The sequence below is a fragment of the Sinocyclocheilus anshuiensis genome, unplaced genomic scaffold (genome assembly GCF_001515605.1).
Source record: "Sinocyclocheilus anshuiensis isolate Anshui unplaced genomic scaffold, SAMN03320099.WGS_v1.1 scaffold1746, whole genome shotgun sequence".
NCBI classification, from domain to species: domain Eukaryota; kingdom Metazoa; phylum Chordata; class Actinopteri; order Cypriniformes; family Cyprinidae; genus Sinocyclocheilus; species Sinocyclocheilus anshuiensis.
The window spans coordinates 985,635-1,006,040 of NW_015545562.1; the positions used below are offsets into that span (position 1 = coordinate 985,635).

The 20,406-nt window shown below is 37.0% G+C and overlaps 1 protein-coding gene across 2 annotated transcripts in view; it reads right to left on the reverse strand.

The window, feature by feature from the left end:
* LOC107698370 (myomegalin-like) overlaps positions 1-20,406 on the reverse strand; it is a 68,431-nt gene that overhangs the window by 36,519 nt on the left and 11,506 nt on the right. For both annotated transcript variants that reach the window (XM_016499357.1, XM_016499356.1), the window contains exons 3-4: positions 19,776-19,843; positions 1,408-1,521 (exon numbers count right to left, since the gene is read on the reverse strand). In XM_016499357.1, coding sequence (XP_016354843.1) covers positions 1,408-1,521; positions 19,776-19,843 — 182 coding nt within the window. The remainder of the gene's footprint in view (positions 1-1,407; positions 1,522-19,775; positions 19,844-20,406) is intronic.

Consider the following 20,406-nt stretch of genomic DNA (forward strand, 5'->3'; position numbering starts at 1 on the left):
GTATCAGTTACCAGCTAAGCAGTGCCATTTTAAGTCCAATCGTGCATAAACGCACGTTTATCTAATTAATCAAAATTAATCTTATTGTTCAATCAAGTCTCTGAAGACTGTTGGATCATGTATGCTGTAAAAGCATGGTTTTCATTACAATATAACTGCTACATGCATAAATATTAGATCCATGCACCACAGGAATAAAGGGCCTCCATGTATAAATTTATGTGATGCATAAATATAGAGTCTGGGATCGCTAATGAAAATTCTTCTATTTTGCATTTTTTAAATTTAATATATATATATATTTTTGGTTACACTATTTTAAGGTGTCCTTGTTACAGTGTAATTATATATTTAAGTACTGAGTAATATTAATGAACTATATGTACTTACTATACGGTTAGGGTTAGGAATAGGGTTTGGCTTAGGGTTACTTGCATGTAATTATGCATAATTTATTGTTATTATGATAGTAAGTACATGTAACATGCATAACAAGGACACTGTAAAATAAAGTGTTACCACATTTTTTTTCATTACAAAAAATTTTCATTACATTCAAAAAGTTTTAGTTTCATAATCACAGATTTCAATGTGATCTCAGACTTTTGGACCTGTATATCACTCTACATGCAATAAAAATAAGTTTAAACAGTGATAAACTCTTTTTTGTGTGTGTGTTCCATATTAGTGTATTAGGGTATATTAGAATATGGACAACAGCTGCTAGACAGTGTCACCTTTACTTCCTCACAGTAACCAGACCCAACCAGAGTCATCCAGTCTCCCACTCTACTAATAATCCAGTTTTTCCAGTGCTGATAGTCAGTTTGTGACAGCTGCAGCAGACTGCTGATCCATATTAATGTTGTTTATTTAAACAGAGCCACATTTCCAGGCTGCAGTTGTTGTGCACTGCAAATGTATAGATGACTGGCGGTCTGCAGGCTATTTTAGTCCTTTGCATTTGCCAAGCCAACAAAACATATGCCGCAGTACTAGAATATACCTGTGCAAATGCTTACTGTCAGCCCCAACAGAAAGAAACTGTACTAAAACAGGAAATTTAGTGACAGCTATCATGTTTCAAATGTTATACATTTATTCTATACATTTATTAATCACAACATTTGTTGGGCAAAACAATGGTTTGATATTTTTGCTTGTGACCTTTTACAATGTTTGCTTTTTCCATGTATTGTTTGCATTTTGGAATTGTTTTATTGTTAAACTTTGCTAAACTATAAGAAATATGCTAAAAATCTATTTTCTGGATATAAATTGGTTAATGACAGACATTTGTGGTGGCTAATAATTGGTTAATAATTTGTTGACAAAATTAATTGGTTAACTTTCCCTCAAGGTGACAGTCAGCAACAGCTTTATTCACAGTAGCCCAGTGATACTCACCCTGCGGTGGACATCCTCACTGCTGCTGTCCTCAAATTTCTGCTGGAAACGCTCCTCCAGGAAGTAGATGCGGAGCTTAAGGCTGAAGTTCTCCTTCTTCAGGTCATTGAGGTGCTGTGAAATAGTACGGTAGCCGTTAAACATGACCGCTCTTGTCACGTTGGGGTTCTCAGACCCCTCATACCTGTACCATACTGTCTAAATCACTCGCTCTCTTTACATGCAATTAAAGATATCTAAAACAAGCCAACTAAGATGTAGTAGGTTTTCTAATACTAGAACAAACAACATCAAAATGAACTGCATGAACTGCAAGTGACACACTGAGGGTCCTCCTCCTGAAAGGGGTCTACCCCCATGCATGATGTGTGCAGAAGGAGTGGGTGTCAAATTGATATGCGGGGTCTTTTTTTACTTCAACAGCCACCAGAAGTATTATCTGTAAGGATTACAGGCATGCTTGATGTGTTAACTGATCTGGATAATAAAAAAGACAGAGGGAGAAGAGGAGGCTTACGTGCTAAAAATCACTGACTGCTCATTCAACTAGATTCAACTGGATTTACAACTGCCATCCTTTATCTGACAATATTTACTAAAATTAAACCTGTTCCTCAAGTTTCTCTCAAACTGCTGTGAGCTTCAGTATGAATGTGAATATGCATGAATGCTGTCCGTTTGACTCAGCACCATTTGGGTCGACTATATCTGACTGCCAAGCACACCACAAAGATTAATTTCAACAATATGCTGACATTAAAAACATTTTTTTTTAAATAAGAGATATTTTTTATTGATTATTAGAATGTAAAGGGTTTTGATTAGAGCAAGGAAAAATGAAGAAACATCTGAAATGTTTCTTAATATATTGACAGTTTTTCATTTTAGAAGACTTTAATGAAAACATTAAATTGATCAAAATTGACATTTAAGCCATTTATAATGTTTAAAAAGATTTGTGTTTTAATATAAACTCAGTTCTTTTGAACTTTCTAATTAAAATGATTTCTGAAGGATCATGTTACACTGAAGACTAGAGTAATGGCTGCTAAAAATTCAGCTTTGCCATCACAGGAATAAATTACTTTTGAAAATATATTAAAATAGAAAATATAGTTATCTTAAATTACAATGATATTTCACAACATTACTGTTTTGAATCAAATAAATGCAGCCCTTGTGAGCATAATTAAACATTAAAAAATCGTACAGACCCCAAACCACTGAACGGCATGTTTACATCTTTAAAAATTATGAGTTTAATACTTTATCCTATATGTGAATAACAAGAATGACCCACTTAGACATTTACTTACATGTTAATATGCACTTTATGTTTATTTGTTAATGTATTTAACCATAGGAGGGCAGTATGGCTCTTAACTCTGCAGAAAGTGAGCTTTAGTAAGGACTCAGGACTTTTCAAGGTTATTTTCGGTATCCTGTACCAGTTGTCACTGAGGAATTCTGGACTGGGTTACCAACAACAGCCTCTTCGAACCCCAACCAACATATACATTAACAAGCTGAACACTTATTTGGAGACACGTTCACTATTTCTCAACAACAAAAAAAATATTTAATATTTAAGGCCCACATGCTATATGCATCTCTGTTGGGAACATCTGCCTTCTGTTCCTGTGGTTCACAATTCAAGCTTCAAAAATGTTTTTTTTGTTAAATGAAAAATTACTGCACAAAATAGCGCAAATCAATAGATGGCTTAAATAAGGGAAGCTGAATATGATTGATTTCATTACAAAGGGAAATTTCATATGCACAAAAGCACAGCTGACTAAACTTCAAAGACTAGGATTGACAACTGGAGCCCACTACAAACTCATTAGGGGATACATAAATTTATTGCTCTAGGTCATTTAAATGTAAAGCAAACCCTATTCTTTAAAATCTGGATTCAGTCTTACCGACAAATGCATTCGACTTTGTTAGAGGCAGTGGGACTGGATTACATAAATGATTGCGTTGCTCAGTCTGTCAGCGAGGGAACTTGAGTTCTGCAGGTCTGAGGTTTTCCGTTGTGGGGAGAAAATGGGAGGTTTGACATGTTTGTAAAGAGACACATCGGCGTCTGGACTCTGTCTTTCTGTCACTGTTTGACGGGGCAGAGGTCTGACATGAGAAGACCAAAGACAGTGAGCTTCTGTGTGTTGTACTGAGGTTCATATGCACGCAATCTCCAGTGCTGACTGACTGACTGACTGACAGACTGACTCTTATTGACTGCTTTGATATTATGAGCAAGTTAATGGGAACTGGTTTTGAAACAGTCGTTTAAAGGATTACACATGGTGAAAAAATGCAAATGAAGGGATTTGTCTGCCATGAAAGTAATACCAGATGACAAGCTGTTCAAGCGATATGGAGTTCTGGTTAGAAATTAGGAATGAAAGTATATATTAATCATTACTAGAAGCCATTAATCATTATAATAACTAGGTATACAGACAATGAGCAACAAACACAGAAACTCAGTCAGCAGGTCCTGTGATATTTTCCAGACTCACAGTGCATTTAAATCCAAGCCTTATTAATCAAATTCATCTTGCTATGATTACAATCTCTTAAAAATACAACAGAACAGCTATAAAAGAAATGAGGAGTTTGCAATGAAGAGCATTTAATAAAGCCAGGGTCGTTCTTGTTTCTGTGCAGGAATGCATTCATGAACAGCTCTGTGTCTCCCTCATTTGCATTTACTGTAGATGGTTTAATGTTGCCATGGTGCCCGGTGTCAGACACTTGCTTCCTGAGTCCCAAATGCTGCTTCACTTCTCTCATGTCTTATCGGTATACAAGCAGTTTTTTTTTTTGCGGAATACTGCAATGACAGACAAATGTATTAATTATTGTAACGTAATGTGAGAAGATGACATGATGCCAAAAGACACAAACACAAATGAGATCACTTTATAAGCCCAATTGTTTCTCCTAGACAGCAGTAAGATTACATGAAGAACAAATGGAGACTTTTGCTTAAGTGTGCTGCATTTCATTTGAGAAAAATTGTTACAAATCTGATGCTTCTCCTCCAAAATTTCTATAGGCCAATACAAAATAAGCCAATAATTATGTTTAATGTAAAGGCCAATAACTAACAAATGTCCAATATTACAGTACCATACAAAAGTTTGGGGTAAAATATACTTCTTTTTTTTTTTGGAAAATTTTTAATTTTCTATTTATCAAGGAATCCTGGAAAAAAAAGGTTAAAATAAATGCAGTCTTAGTCAGTATAAGAGGCTTTTGTCCAAAACACACTTGAACAGTAGTGTGTAAATCTATACTATTTCGTTTAATTAAATAAAACACAAAATAAAACACCAAAATCGTTAAATTAAAAAAAAAGTTAATTTAGGCATCACAACATTATAATGTACAGTATGAAAAATAAAGATTGATTTTGATATTACTTTGAGTGTTAGGTGATTGCAAATTAAATCTAAATGTAAAAACAGGCCAAATGAGGCATTATTCTTAATACCAGCTGATATATAATAATTCCTTTCATAATTCTATGATCAATTAATGAACACCTTCTGAGAAAAATATTTTTCTCTGGGACAATATGCAATGAATACGTATACAAATACACACAAAAACAAAGCATAAAATGTGGCAAACAAAATCTGACACCCATCATGTAGTGAAATATTTCAGCTATTAAATGATAAATGAGACTGAGGCAACAGCAAGCACCCCTCTGCAAATGTGGTCTTTGGGCTCAATGGGGAAATGCCTTTAGATAATGCTATAAAAACATATTAAACAGCCTGATGTGCTATAAACATGCTGAACGCCTGCAACGTCTCTCATCTGATATAAATTAAATCCAGAACAAATTATTTTAACTACAATTTTACAGTTCAATAAAGACATCAATTATTTTGGACCATTTCTGTGTTTATTTGAATCTTGTAATTATGATGACCGAAGCACATGGCTGATGTGTTTGTATGAAACTCAGCCTGACAGGCTAAACCTAAGAGGGTTGAGAGCTCAGAGCCTGCGCTCTATTTAACACAGACATAAATCAAGCAGAAAATCAACAGTCATGGCCACTCCGCTCTACACAGCCGACAATCTACAACTACCGTTGTATCATCCCATGTAATGATTGCACTGAGTCACATTACGTCTGAAGGATGAGCGCAGCAACAGTTTGTTACTGCATTTTCATGGGTTTTCTGCCCTTGAGAGGGTTTTCTGAAGCTGATCTTGCAGAGGCCCAGATTCCATAGCCAATTCCACGGGACATCCTTCTTGTTGCCATGGAGACTGAAAAGATGGATGGAAGGGAGGCGGATGGGAACCTCTCTTTGAGTTGGATTCATGCTATTGTTTTATGAATACAAATCTAAAACAATTCTAATATGCAAAACAGTTAGCGAGTTAGGGAGATTGTGCACCCAAAATTGAAAATTCTGTCATCCTTTACTCATCATGTGTGACTTGCTTTCTTCTGAGGAACACAAAAGAAGATATTTTGAAAAATGCACATTGAATAAACAAAGAAATTCTGTGATATCCATTTTTTCCATTGTTTTTTCATTGTTTGGACATAAAATATTCTTCAAAACAATGTTTGTGTTCCATAGAAGTAGAAAGTCATTTAATTTTCAGTCTTTTCTTCACATAAAGGTACCATATGGCTTCAGAAGACTCATCAAAGTGTGAATGACTTTGATGATGGATTTTTTTTTCATGTTAGAAAGAAGGTCATACGGGTTTAAAATGACATAACTGAGGACAGAATTTTCAGTTTTAGGTGAACTCTTTCAAACCCTTTTTCAATTCCCCCTATGCAACCTCTGTTTTTTTCCCATTCACAACTCCCCCTCTTCCTCTCTCATTGGTAAATAATTTCCAGATGCAATGGCACAGGATGGTGCTAGTGGTACGTGTACAGCGGAGCCTCAGCCCGTTTGCCAGCATCATACTGAGGCGAGGGGAGAGCTTTTCCACAGTCTATGCCAGGCCCACCGAGTCTAACACGCAAGCACAAGCACTCCCAGACAAACAAAAAAGCCATACGCTGGATGTACATATGAAACACACACACTCCAACACTGCTATGCAGAAAGCAGGTTCTGTTTTCAAACCAGTACCCCGGCCCCCTACAGTGGGGACAAAATTTTTGTGAAAAAATCGAGGTCCCTCTTATTGACTTCAACAGTTTATTGGAGGAACAGGCGTCATTTATGAGGCATAGTTACATTGGGAACTAACACCCAAGGAGCTAATAGGATAAACGATGCCCAGTGCAAAGGTAAAGGTGTCAACAGATGTCGCAGAATGAAAATGTTCAGAGTAGCTATATTACCCTTCAAAAGTCAGTAAGACTTTTAAAATGTTTTTAAAAGAAGTCTCTTCTGCTCACCAAGGGTGCATTTATGTGATCAAAACAGTAAAACCAGTAATATTGTGAAATATTATTACAAATTAAAATCATAGTTATTTTAATGTTTTAAAATGTAATTTATTTTTGTGATGGCAAAGATGAATTTTCAGTCTTCAGTGTCACATGATCCTTCAGAAATTATTCTAAAATACTGATTTTGTGCACAAGAAACTTTCTTATTATTAACAACAGTGAAACCAGTAGTGATTCGTTAATATGTTTGTAGAAACAGTGTAGAATAGAATGAATGGAAAGTTCAAAAGAACATTTATTTAAAATCTTTTGTAACATTATAAAAGTCTTTACTCTCAGTATTGATCAATTAATGCATCCTTGCAGAATAAAAATATAAACTTCTTTAAAAAAATCTTACTGAAACTTTTGAACGGTAGTGTATGTAGTCTAAGAAACCAAAAAAACGCTAAAAACATTCAAACCTTCAAGAGACAACACTTTGATAATGCACAGCTCAGTTGGTTTCCAGCTGCTTTCTTTGCACTAACTTCTAGAGGAAATTAATTTAGAACATCACATCTTGGTGCCATTTACGCATCCAAACCACACATTTTAACAGTGAGATTACTTTTCAGCTTGACACTGAATACCAGACTAGAGCCTCTTGGCCAAAGATCTGATGCTCCTGCTGGAGTTCCCCGGCCCTTGCAGGTTTGTGATATTTTACCCAGGGAAATGTGGACGTCCCTGGGCATGGAGTGTGATGGATGGCTCTCAGCGTTGAGCTCCAATCCACTCAGCAGACCGATACTCCCGCTGAGACCCTGGGCTTCGTTTCAGGCTTCAGCACAACAACGACTACAAAATGATCAAACTACACAAGATGACTTATTCTCATCTCTGACTTTGTCTGTTAATTTGTTTACTCACATCTTTCTTCCTTTTGCTAAATTCCAATTAATGCTAAGCCTCTTCGCTGTGTCTCACAGGAAATACATCATACATCATCTCTTCGATGACAGCACATATTACTTTCTGATAGAAATCGATTCATTATTTCCATATTATATCTGTTTTCAGTAATGAGAGGAAGGACAGTAATCTGAGTTTTAAAGAAAGGCTTAGCTCCACAGTCAACAACATAAAGCCATCAGAGAAAACAGGGTGAGTGAAGCGAGTCTCTGGTTCTTTCAGAACATCTTAACATTTAAGCCTCATGTTCATGTTTGATGTCTGGGAGACCCCAAGGCCCTTTTGCTAACTTTAAACATACTTAATATTGGTTTAATACTTTATGACCTTTCCTAATCTTATGATAACTGATTATAAACTACATGCTTTAAAATTAGGCCTACTATATGAAAGCTGCAGGCAGAATAGGTGTTGATGGTTTTCTATGCCACATTGGTCATATTCTCTCCATTCCTAGGAGACAAGAAGTATATGAGAGAAAGAGAGAGCGAATTAGGGGGAAAACAGAGAGAGGGAAAGTTGTGCCAAGGTGTTACTGCATTGGCAGAAGATCTAAAGCCTGGCACTTTCTCTTATTCTCTTATTGCTCTCTCTTTCCATATCTTGTGTCATCCGTCAAAACACATTCAGAGGTGTGAGTTCTGAGTTCCTGCCAGGGGAGGAAGTGATCTCAACATCTCTAGTGGAAACAGAGGAATGAAGAAAAAAAGCAGTGGGTGCAGGTAAGTTATAGCAGGCTTCACCTATCCCAGAGATTTACAGGCAGGTGCAACTTAATCAGCCGGTGAAGGTCAAATATATATTGGGACCATTTAGAATAGGAAACACTGGACCTTAGACCACTTTTTTTTCTCCTTTTTTACATTTTCTTCATTTTATATTACTTATTATGTATTATGATTGACTTTTTACAATTAGTTTTATTATAATGATTTTTTTGTCATTTAATTCATTTCCTTTAAAAAAAAAAGTACACTGCCGTTCAAAAGAAATACTTTAATTTAGCAAGGATGCATTAACTAAAAGTGACAATAACGGCATTTATAATGTTAAAAAAACTTCTATTTCAAATAAATGCAGTTTTTTCTATTTTATCAAAGATTCCTATAAAAATGTATTAAAGTTTCCACAAACATATTAAGCAGCACAACAAACAGTGATAAGAAGAAATGTTTATTAAACAACAAATCAGCATATTAGAATGATTTCTGAAGAATCATGTGACACTGAAGACTGGAGTAATGATGCTGAAAATTCAGCTTTGACACCACAGGAATAAATTCCTTTTTAAAATATACGGAAAATAGAAAATAGTTATTTTAAATTTTTAAGTTATTTTAAAAGCCTTTTTAAGCATTAGAGACACCTTTCAAAAACAATAAAAAAAAAATGTACCAACTCCAACAATAGTGTTTTAATATACTGCACCACATTATTGATTCAAATGCAATAAATAAATGAATACATACATTCATACATACATAAACAAACTTTATGTTTGCATTTAGCATTACTGATGTCAAATCTGGAAAAAATCGTCCTGATGCACCATAAATGTAAGCAAACAAGAACAATTGTGAAGCATTAAATAACTTAAATTAAAGAAATTAATTAAACACATTGTTTCTCATATAAAGCTGTTCTACTAAGAGCTTCTCGTCACTGTATGGTTTTACTATATCGACAAGATTTTGCCATTTGTAGCTGAATAACAAACAAGCATCTTATGTCTAAAAGAAGTATCTCATCTCAAATGAAAAAAACACTTAGTGAAGGAATAATCACTTATGTTTATGTACACATAAAAGTCACTATAAAACAAATCAAGTCACTGTGATCATACCAGCCTTCCAAAATCAAGTACAACAAAAAGCGGCTGAGATTGACTACTGTGTCACAAGCTGTCCAGTGAGGCATTTTCCCAGAGCAAACCGTAAACACAGCGAACGAGACCTCCTCTGCGCGAGCATTTCATATTACAGGCTGAATTCTGTTTGGAAGAAGCAAAATAAAACACTGGTTTTTCGATCGCACTTCAAAGACCGAATCTGCCTTTAATTCAGCATGTTTATGGTGAGACTAAATTATGGGATCAAGTTCAACCAGCTCCTAAAACCACTGCCAATTGTCATGGACTTTTGCATTGGTTGCTATTGTCCATGTGTGACGTACAACACAATTTCCCCTCGAACTCTCTTTGTTTTCTGTCTATTTCTGCTTAACATGATTGGAAAAGTTGCTTCGAATCAAACGGAGCTCAGAAACAAAGAGAGCAGTCATTCTTTAAAACCAGAGCATGTGAAAAAAAGCCAACAACCAGACCTCCACAGGTCACTGCAGTCTTCCAGCATCTGTCTGTGTGGATTCACTGACTGAAAAGAGAAATTACAGGCCTTTGAAATATAGACAACACAGATTTCTGCAGTTGGAACAAATGTGTCCTTTATAGCTGATCTGGGTACAGTGTCAGTTTTGAGCTTTTAACAGCTGACTTTTAAACACTGCGACTAAGAGAATGCATTGGGCTAGTTTAGAAGTACAGGTCCTGGCTTTCAAAAATAATCAAATGAATACAGTTCATGTATATATATTTTTAAATATTTATTCTATTCTTCAGTATAATTTATTCAAATTAGAATAGATTAGAATAAATTTAATTCAACCTGAAAGCAGGTTCACAGTGCGTACGATTTTTTGCATACGAACTTGTCTAATACTGCTAAACAAATACAAATACAAACATGGGTTTGTGTTTGTACCAGTGAATGTACCAGTATTATTCTGTCCATACAGATAAATGGCAATATACAATCACAGACCTTGCTTTAAGGCACTTTAAGACCACAAAGGATTTATATAGAGAAACACGCTGATGCGGAAAGGCTTCTGGAGTGTTCAACACGCTCATTGTACACGTGTACATAAGCAAATCCATGAGAGATATTGAGAAATACATAATATATGCACAGGATGATGGTGCCTGACATATTTCAATTATACTTGCCATATTTCATTATATATAATTACAGAGTGACGCTTGAGAGCACTACTGTCAAACACTGAGTACTCAGCTGAACAACAGACCATCTCCATCTTTCGTGGCTTCCCTCTTTCAAGCTTTTATGAGAATCAGCGGTCAACACATTCAGCCAAGCGCTTCTTGCTTTTGCCACAAAAGGCAAAGGCTTTTTTTCATTTGGCTTGTGAAATGCAACAATGCATACTTTTATGATGGTACGGAGAGAATCTCTCACACTTGCACAAAAAAAAACAATGTTTTTAAGAAGTTTTTATGTATTTAAAATGTTATGGTTAGTACTCCATACCCAGAAATGGTGCTGTGCAAATTTATATGATTCTTGTGAATATTTAAGCTTCAGGAAATAGTAAAAAAAAACAAAAAACATGGCAGACAGTCTACAAGTCTAATTGGATTGAGTTTTTTTTTTTTTTCAAAGAAAAATACAATTCTTAATCAGAATAAAACAATCTTGATCTGATTTATTCTGTCTTAATTTAGCAGAAGTGGAAAAATAGTCTGAAATCCAACTAGACAGAGTAAGTCAACCCCCGGCATTTCCTGACCAGCTAAATGTTTGATTATGGCCTTAAAATATCAACAAGAATAACACAAACACACTGGCGCAGAAGAACCGTACGGACTCAGTGTGGCTCCATGACTCTGAGCCTTGCTCTTCTTAATTTGACCTTCCTTTCAAATGAAATAAACGTTCATCTGGTTCCTATTACTGGCGCATTACCGATAATTGGAGTGATATTTACAAACACCGCTATTCCATCCTCCCAGGCCTGTCGTGGCCCACCGTTTCTACAAAACCAGCCAGAACACATAACGGCCCAGAGCTTCCACCGCACAGAATCCTCCCCTGAGCTCTGAGTGCTTTAACAAGGGTTTGATGGTTCAATTCTTGTATTTCATAGGCAGTTAGAATATTTACACAGGGGGTATGAGGGCACTCGAGTTAGCTCATTAAAGCAGACGTTAGGTATATTTTCAAAATCGGATTACGGCCTCGCCTGAGAACATGCAGGCCTGTGCGTTTGATGTCAAAACTGGATCGAGATCTCAAAATATGATCTCACGGCCTTTAAGTTTCCCCCAGGAAAGAGTGCCCCTGGTGAAATTAGTATTATTACCATTCCAAACTACCATGCCAGAGCGCAAGCACGGCGCAGACAGAGAAACTAAAGAACATTTGAGCACTGGCAAGATGTCAGAAAATGTAACTGCATAAACTGCAAAACCTGAGTGGGCCAAGGAAACAGAAGATGGAATGAATGAGAAAACCACCAAATACTGGAACAAAACAGAGCTGTTTGAAGAACCCAACAGCAAAACATCTGGAGTAGAAATGGATTTAACATTAATATTAAAAAAAGAGTCTAATTCTGCTACACCCAAATTAACAATTAACCCGCTAAATGTGAGGCTGGCAACTTTATGAAAATAAGAGACAGTTAAAATATATATTTAAATATAATATAATAAAATATATAAATGATAAATATATAACAATAATTATTTATAAAATATGTATTATAATTGTACTAACTTTTAAAGCAAAACAAAAGCAAACACAGATAATTAATTAATTAAATAATAATTAATTTTAAATAATTAAATAATACATGAAAGTGAAAGAAGTTATCATTCCAAAAAAAGCCCTGAAGAGAAATACATGAAAACAGCTGGTCCATATAATTAATCATTTCTTTGAGATTGCTGTATGCATAGCAATACAGAAGTTGAATAAAAACAAATACATAAAACTGAGCCGCTTTTGCTTTGTAGAAGAGACCCAAAGGCAGTCAGTGGATCAGAGTTGACTTGTGTGTCACAGGCCTGGCCTAAAGTTCTCGCTCCTATTTACACAGTGACTCACTATATTGATATATGTGTGCTGGCATACACAAAAGACAGGTTACATTTAATTAAGAACAGTATGCTTCATGATTTAAAAGCCTTTTTGAATGTGGAAAAAAGACTCGGCCGATATTTCTGTCATTCAGGAATCCGACCGCAGCTCATTTATCATCTGAGGTCTCATTAAATCTGTAAATTTGAATGTTTCTTCATTTTTTTTTATCCAGCTCTGCCATGCAATTTGGCCAGCGACTGTCAAGATTTACAGAGTACAGTTCGGTTTGCTGGTTCTTTGACCTCATTTAAAAGTATTTATTTTACAATAATTGCGGCATTAGGTCTGCCACTAAGTGCTGAAGCAATTCATAAAAATATGGCTTTTGCCCCTCCCTGCATATTTTGTTTGTAATTGGTCCCATATGGCCTCAAGGAATAATAAAAATATTGAAATGGAGACAGGAGATGGCTTACGAATTCAAAATCAATCATGCACACTCATATAGTATAAACGCACACAGATAATGTGACACACACTTCCTCTGGGAAATACACACAATACTCAATCTGTGAACAATGTGCATACAGCTCGAAATACAGATGATTTTACAGCAGAGGTTTGAAATCTGAAGCCAGAGCTCAGGCGGCTTCAAACATACAGTGGGATCCAAAAGTATGAGACCATTACAGTGAAAACATATCTAATTTCATACAATACATTTTCATTACAAATCATATTATTAGCATAGCAATTTTAGTAATTAAATAGTTCATTTGATACATAAAAATAAGTAAATTCATTCAGCATTTCTTAATATTTGGTTTGTCCTCCAGTAAAGGAATTCACATGGTCAAATCCACAGATTTATTTCTTTAATTAATGATCTAAAAATAGTGTCAATTTCCTATTCATTTTACACCACAACATTTTCTTTCATTTTTTCCAAAAACTTAAAACTTCTGTTTGCTTGCAGCTTTAAATTAGATTTTGAATCCTGAATTTTTTATGTGGTCTGAGACATTTTACTGCAGATCAGGCTTGTCAAAATACTAAATATTTGTACCGATTTCACAATTCCCAATATCAAATTTGATACCACAATACAAATTGTTAATTTTAATTTATATATATTTTTTTAAATAGAAGGTAATTAATAATATAAATATTAACAAATTAAATTTACCCTTTAAATATTTGTTTTAAATTAATGAACATGTATCAGTTATGTGTTGGTATTTTTCAACAACATATCAAATATGCACATAATGTAAATAATGCTTTAATGTTTTTTAAGGTACTTAGTTAGTATGTGACAGTATCAAAATTTCAAATCATGATAATTGCTGAAGCTTTTATCATAGTCTTGAATTACATTACAAAAACTGGTTAAAAAGATAAATGATATAAACAAACCCTAATCCTAACCCTGTTGTCCTTTAAATAACAAGTATAACTTTTTACAAATAACAAAAAGAACCTCTCATATTTAAATACAATAAAAATGTATCAAGTAAAAATGTATCAAGAACATTAAAGTGCAAAAGTACACAAACATAAAGAACGATAAAAAATTTAGAATGTTTTTAATCAATATAGTTATCGTATCTGGGCTGGCATGTTTTGGTCCATATTAAAATGCAAAACGTTTGGCATTGTGATGTTGTTTTATAAACACCATAGTGAATACAAAAATGTGAATAGCTGTTTGAGCAGAAAGTGTGATATTGTTACATATTTTAGTTTATTATCGATTTGGTATTGGACTGCCTTACTGCCAAGATACCCAATTTCTTTCTTGCATCACTGCAGTCTTTTTTCTGATACTTCACAATGCAACCAAATACACAACATATAGGGGTGATCTGTGAGGATTCAGCAAATAATACAGTAGAAAACCCTCAGTAAATTAACATGGTGCATCCAATCTGTAGACAGACATGGTGCAGATTAGATCCAACACTATATTATCATCATCAATCATGACTGTCTCCATAATTTACACAGCATGATGGCTCTGTCCCTCTGATGCGGACCACTGATTTACTACAAAGATCTGGCTCGAATTAAGCTGTCTGGCCTCGGTTCTCTCACTGTATGCTTGATAGTGCTGATCAGTGAGAGTGTGGGGGGGAAAGGAAAAGGAAATGGGGTCAGGGGGTGGATCAAATATATGCTGTAATAAAACAAACCAGTAGAGGGCAGTGCCAGACACTCATGGGGCTACGTGCGCTTTCCAAAGCCCAGAATCTAACAAAAAACCTCCCACACAAGATTCATAATCTTAAACATTTCCTCCCACCTCCTCCTTCCAGGTTCTAAATAGCTTCTATATTGGAAACGAAAGCAATTTAGACTGACTGTATCAAATATCACTCACATGTCAGAGAATAATAACCCAACAATCCAGATGAATTTGAGTGAGATGAGAGAAAGAAGAAAAAAAAAATATCAAAAGATAGCTTTCCATATGTACAGATCGGGAGGGAAAGGCCACATGTAAGCGATTATACCAGTTCTGACTAAGCAGATATGAACCAGGAGGCTATGATATCCAGCATGCTTGGTAATAATACTGAAACGATTCCCTAAAAAGCCAAAAATGCACTTGAACACACCACATGTCTCAGTTTATAACATTTACCTCCATCATTTTGTGTATTCCCTCTGCTGGCATTGTTTTAGTAATAATTAGCAATTAAACCCTCAGTCATTTTGCCTTTGTGACATTAATCAGACATGAAGAGCAAAAAAAGCATGAATGCTTCAAGGCATGTGTTGCTCATCATGCAGAAAAATTTGACCTATTTTTTATCTAAATAAAGAAGTGCTGCAAAAAGCACAGAATCTCTAGAAAGACAAAACCATCTCTTGTTTGTCCGTTGCCTTCTGAATTTTGCAACTACTTGCTGAAAGGTACATGGAGGGCCAGGCCACATTGATCAGGTCTTGACTGAGCCTGTCAAAATCTCCACACTTCTGCCAAACCTTCAAAATTAGGGCAAAATAACAGATTAGCAATTGTAATTTCAATTTGTACTGAGGTTTTAATAGTGCACAAGTCATCTTTTTATATCAATTTAAATGGTCGTTGTGGTCGGTACAAAAAACAGGCAACCATATGCTTTCAATTTCTTAAATGCAGCAAAAGGACTTTTTGAATAAGTGCATTTTGTTTTTTTCCTTACTTTCAACTCTTCTACCTTCCAATCACACCCCACCAAGTTGTTTGATAGTTACAAATTATATTTTGGCAGATTCATATTCCAAGCTAGTGTGGAAACGATCAGCTCTTCCAGCTGACAGATCTGCGGAAAATAGGCTAGAAGCCGACTGTGTTCAATAGCAGGAATGTTTCATCCATGGAGAAACGATCACTACTACTCGTTTAAATCTCACATACACATCAACACAAAGGTACAACACAAATCAAACATAAATGGTAGACAACATTAGCAAAAGTACACCAGTGATAAGTAAAAACAATAGAACTAGGTAACAACACAGATGACATGATTCGATTCAGTTCAGATTTCAATTGGATTCAATTCTGATTTGAGTATATTTCTGCTATAATTTCCATTTTGCTTAAATATTCTAATATATATATAGAAAAAATCTTTCTGTTAATATGGTAAATTATAGGCCTACAGGGCAGTATTTCAGACTGATTCAAATGGTTCAACAGTTTGAGCCATTCATTACAAGAATCAGACTGCACTGCTTGTGCTTTATGTTTTTGATTCACTAAAAAGAACTAGCTGATAAGAGTCATTTCTATGTAAATGAAACTACAGCGTTTACTGACAAAATGGATAGCATAAAAGAACTTGGGATTTTAAGAATCAAGATTAAAAAACGTAACTAAATTTAAGAATTAGGAATCATAAACAAAGAACAAATTAAGATCACGATTATCCTGAAAAAAAAATTACATTTTAAAGTTTACATAAAATATTACAGAATATGTTAATTGTTACATTTCAAAAATATAATAAATATAATACAGTACATACAAATATTATATCATAGATTTGAAAGATTTTACATTTTCAGCCAGCCCTAAAAAAACAGGCCAGTTTCAACTACAGCAGTTTTGGAAAGCATCACATAAGATTTCTTCATTACGAAGCAGCGAATATGCAGATTTATGAAAATTAAGCTGCGGAAAAATCTGAGTAACTCAGTTTCAAATTAAGTGGGTCATAAAACAATAGCTAACACAACTTTACATTTTTCTCAAGCATTTTGTTTTGGAGTACTGATATGACATTCTTATCAGTGGATTGTGATCTTATGGTGTCTTCATGAAATGTTCTTCACAAAACCTTACACACTCAAAAACCTTTCCTAAGAAAAAAACTGCAGTCTTTCACACAGGCCTCTCGTAATTGAAGGTAGCAAGGCTGAAGTTAGATCACAGCCATAATAGGCTGGCTCCCTTCCCAGAAAGCATTTCGCATACAGATAAACCACATCAGCGTGTGTACAGCAGACATTCCAGATCCTGCTCTGTCCAGAGTGTGTTTTATGGAAATCACATAAAAAAAACACTACAAAAACGTACTCGGTTACTAACGTAACCTCAGTTCCCTGAGATATGGGAACGAGTACTGCGTCTTGCTAGACGCATATGGGAAAAAGCCTTTTTTCTCCTGAACTGAAGCCTATTTCATTCACGCCGTGAAACTGCACGGCCATTGGTTCGTGCAGGGCTTTAAAAACGAACCAATGGCTCGGCTGTGGAAGCCTTTTTCCGCCTTCGACCAGTGGCCGAAGGTCGGTATGCTCTCGCACAGTGCCCCCCAACCTAAGTTGGAGGCGTCTGTCGTGACAACTGTCCTTCTGTGAACTATCCCCATGGCCACGCCCTGTTCCATCCAGCGGGAGTTCTTCCAGGGGTGTACGGCCAGAGCTCGTTCTGGCGTGACTACAGCTTTCATTTGAGCTGAGTCGTTGGCTGGGAAGCAATGAGCTCTTGGCAAAATTGACCATGAGTCCCAGGCACTCCAGGTGGCTGAGGAGGAGGGCTCTGTGAGATATTAATTCTGCCTCCGACTAGGCCAGGACGAGCCAGTCGTTGAGGTAATTGATAATACGGACTCCCATCTTTCTCAGAGGGCAGCGAGCCGCATCCATGCACTTCGTAAAAGTGCGGGGGGCCAGGGACAGTCCGAAGGGAAGGACCGTATATTGATAAGCCACACCCTCGAAGGCGAATCTCAAGAATGGCCTGTGGCGAGGGGCTATCTGGATGTGAAAGTAAGCATCCTTCAGGTCCAGGGAAAAGAACCAGTCTCCCGAGCGAATTTGCGCGAGGATCTGTTTCAGTGTAACCATCCTGAACTACCTCCTCATGAGGGCGCGATTCAGGTGTCTGAGATCGAGGATGGGCCGGAGGCCACCATCTCTTTTGGGGACGAGGAAGTAACGGCTGTAAAGGCCTGACTCGCTCTGGGCTGGAGGAACCTTTTCCACGGCTCCTTTTGCCAGCAAATTCATCACCTCTGAGCGCAGGACATGGGCGTCCCTGCTCTGCACTGAGGTGGGGACCACGCCGCTGAAGCGCGGGGGTCTTCGAGCGAATTGGAGTGAATATCCTCGCTTTATTATCCCCATAACCCATTTCAACACAGGATGAAATGGGTTATGGCCTGCCAGGCCTCGGCCCGCGTGACGAGGGGTTGAATTGACTCGGGTGACTGGCCGCACAGGGGCAGAACACGTACGAGTGATGGAAGAGGAAGTTTGCTCTCTTTTTGAAAATGTTTGTGTTTTATTATTTTTCCCGCTATCACAGCGGTTGAATGCTTGGGCGCATGAACGGGCCCGTTGTTTGCACAAAACACATTTCCCTCTGTACCCGGAGCTGAAAGGGGTGTCAAGAGGTGTAAAAGAGGCTGCTTGAGGGGCGGTCCGGCCGTGGCGAGATCTGACCCCATCCTCTTCCTGTCTCGTGGATCAGGCGAGACTGAAGCTCTCGCAATGAGAGCAATTAGCTCCCGTGAGCGCAGCTTCCGCATGGGATTTCCCCAAGCAGGAAACGCACTCCGTGTGGCCATCATCGGCGTGCAGAGGGGACCCGCACGAACCGCAATAACGGCGCGGCATTTGCAACAACGCTGATGCTCTTTTAGAAGCTCTTTTAGAAGTCGCCGGATGGCGGCAGGGGAACCGGACCGGAACTGCTGTGTCGCTGGAGCGGCGGATGTCCGTCGCGCTCCTCAGATCCCTGAGTGTAGCGGGGTCCAGGCCAGACTCGGAGGATGCGAGGATTTTGGCCTAGATAACCGCCATAGAGTGAAGCGCCGAAGCCGCCTGTCCAGCTGAGGTGTAGGCGCGTCCAGCAAGAGCTGAAGTGGTCCTACACGGCTTGGACGGGTGAGCGGCCTTTGCTCTCCAGCCGAAAGCCGTGGGGGGGCAGAGGGGCACGGACGATCTGGTGAGCTCGTCATGGACCTCTGGGAAAAACGGAGAAGTACGCTGACGAGGGGCCTGGCGAATGACATGCTGTCATCAAGCAGCTCGTCCCCACTTCCCCCGAATGAGATCAGGTCGCTCGCACCAGCAGAGGGACGCTGATCAGACCGGGAGAAAAGGACGGGGGAAAGCTCTCTCTGCGGCGAGAACGAGGCACGCGGGGTCTAGCAAGACGCAGTACGAGTGAAGTATCGAAAGGGAACCATTTGAAGGTTTACTCGGCTGTGCGCGTACACATGTAGTTGCTGGGACTCTTGATGGATTCCATTGTGTTTACTGGACAACAGCATGGGTAAATCTGATTAGACAGGACAACGAGCTGAAAGAACATGTCAATAGTGATGTTGTTCACAATCTGGCATTCCCAAAATGAATTAGGACAGCTTGATGGCGTATTAACATGTCAGAACTGGTACAAGGAGCGATTAGCTACGCACCAAGAGAATGGTTCTGATTAGGCTAAAAAACCAAGTACAGTATTTACATCTGTGTTTTAAGCAAGCCCTTGAACTAGTTCACTTGTTCACCGTATCTGCAGGCAAACGCCAAAGATTCACATTCTCAACACAGTGAAAACCAGTCAGAAGCCTGACAAATGGCTTTCACAGGCTTGCAGTTGCATGCAAAAGCTAATTTTGAGGGAAACGAAAGTAAGCACCTACCTGCTCAAACTCTCTCAGGCTATGCGTCTGCAAAACAGAGCTCTTCTCAGCGTCATCACTAGAGGAATCTGTTAAAATACAACCAACAGTTAGAATGTTTATAGAAAAAAATACTTTTAGGTGATTTTTGCTTTATTAATAAGTTAATAAGTTAACAGACAAAACTTTTGGGAGGAAAGAGAGGGAAATTGGATGCTAAAATCAGACATTTTTATTATTATTTTTTATTTATCTTAAATTTTTTATTAATTTATTATACATTTTATTTGTTAATTTTATTGCCATGTCAGCATTAAAAGGCTATATTCATGTCAAATATATATTATAAAATATTATAATATTATTTTATTATTTATTATTATTACTATTATTATCAATAGTAATTGTTTATTTTATTGCCATGTCAGCATTAAAGGCAAATAAACTAATATTTAATTAATATAATAATTAATTGAACTAAACTAATATATAATAATTTATATTATATTATATTATATTAATATTTTATTTATAATAAATATTTATAATATAAATGTGTATTTTTGTTCACACATATCTGATCTATCGTATACAAACATCCACATACAGAGCAGAACCGTGCCAAACCATTACAAAAAAAAGTTCCAGGAAC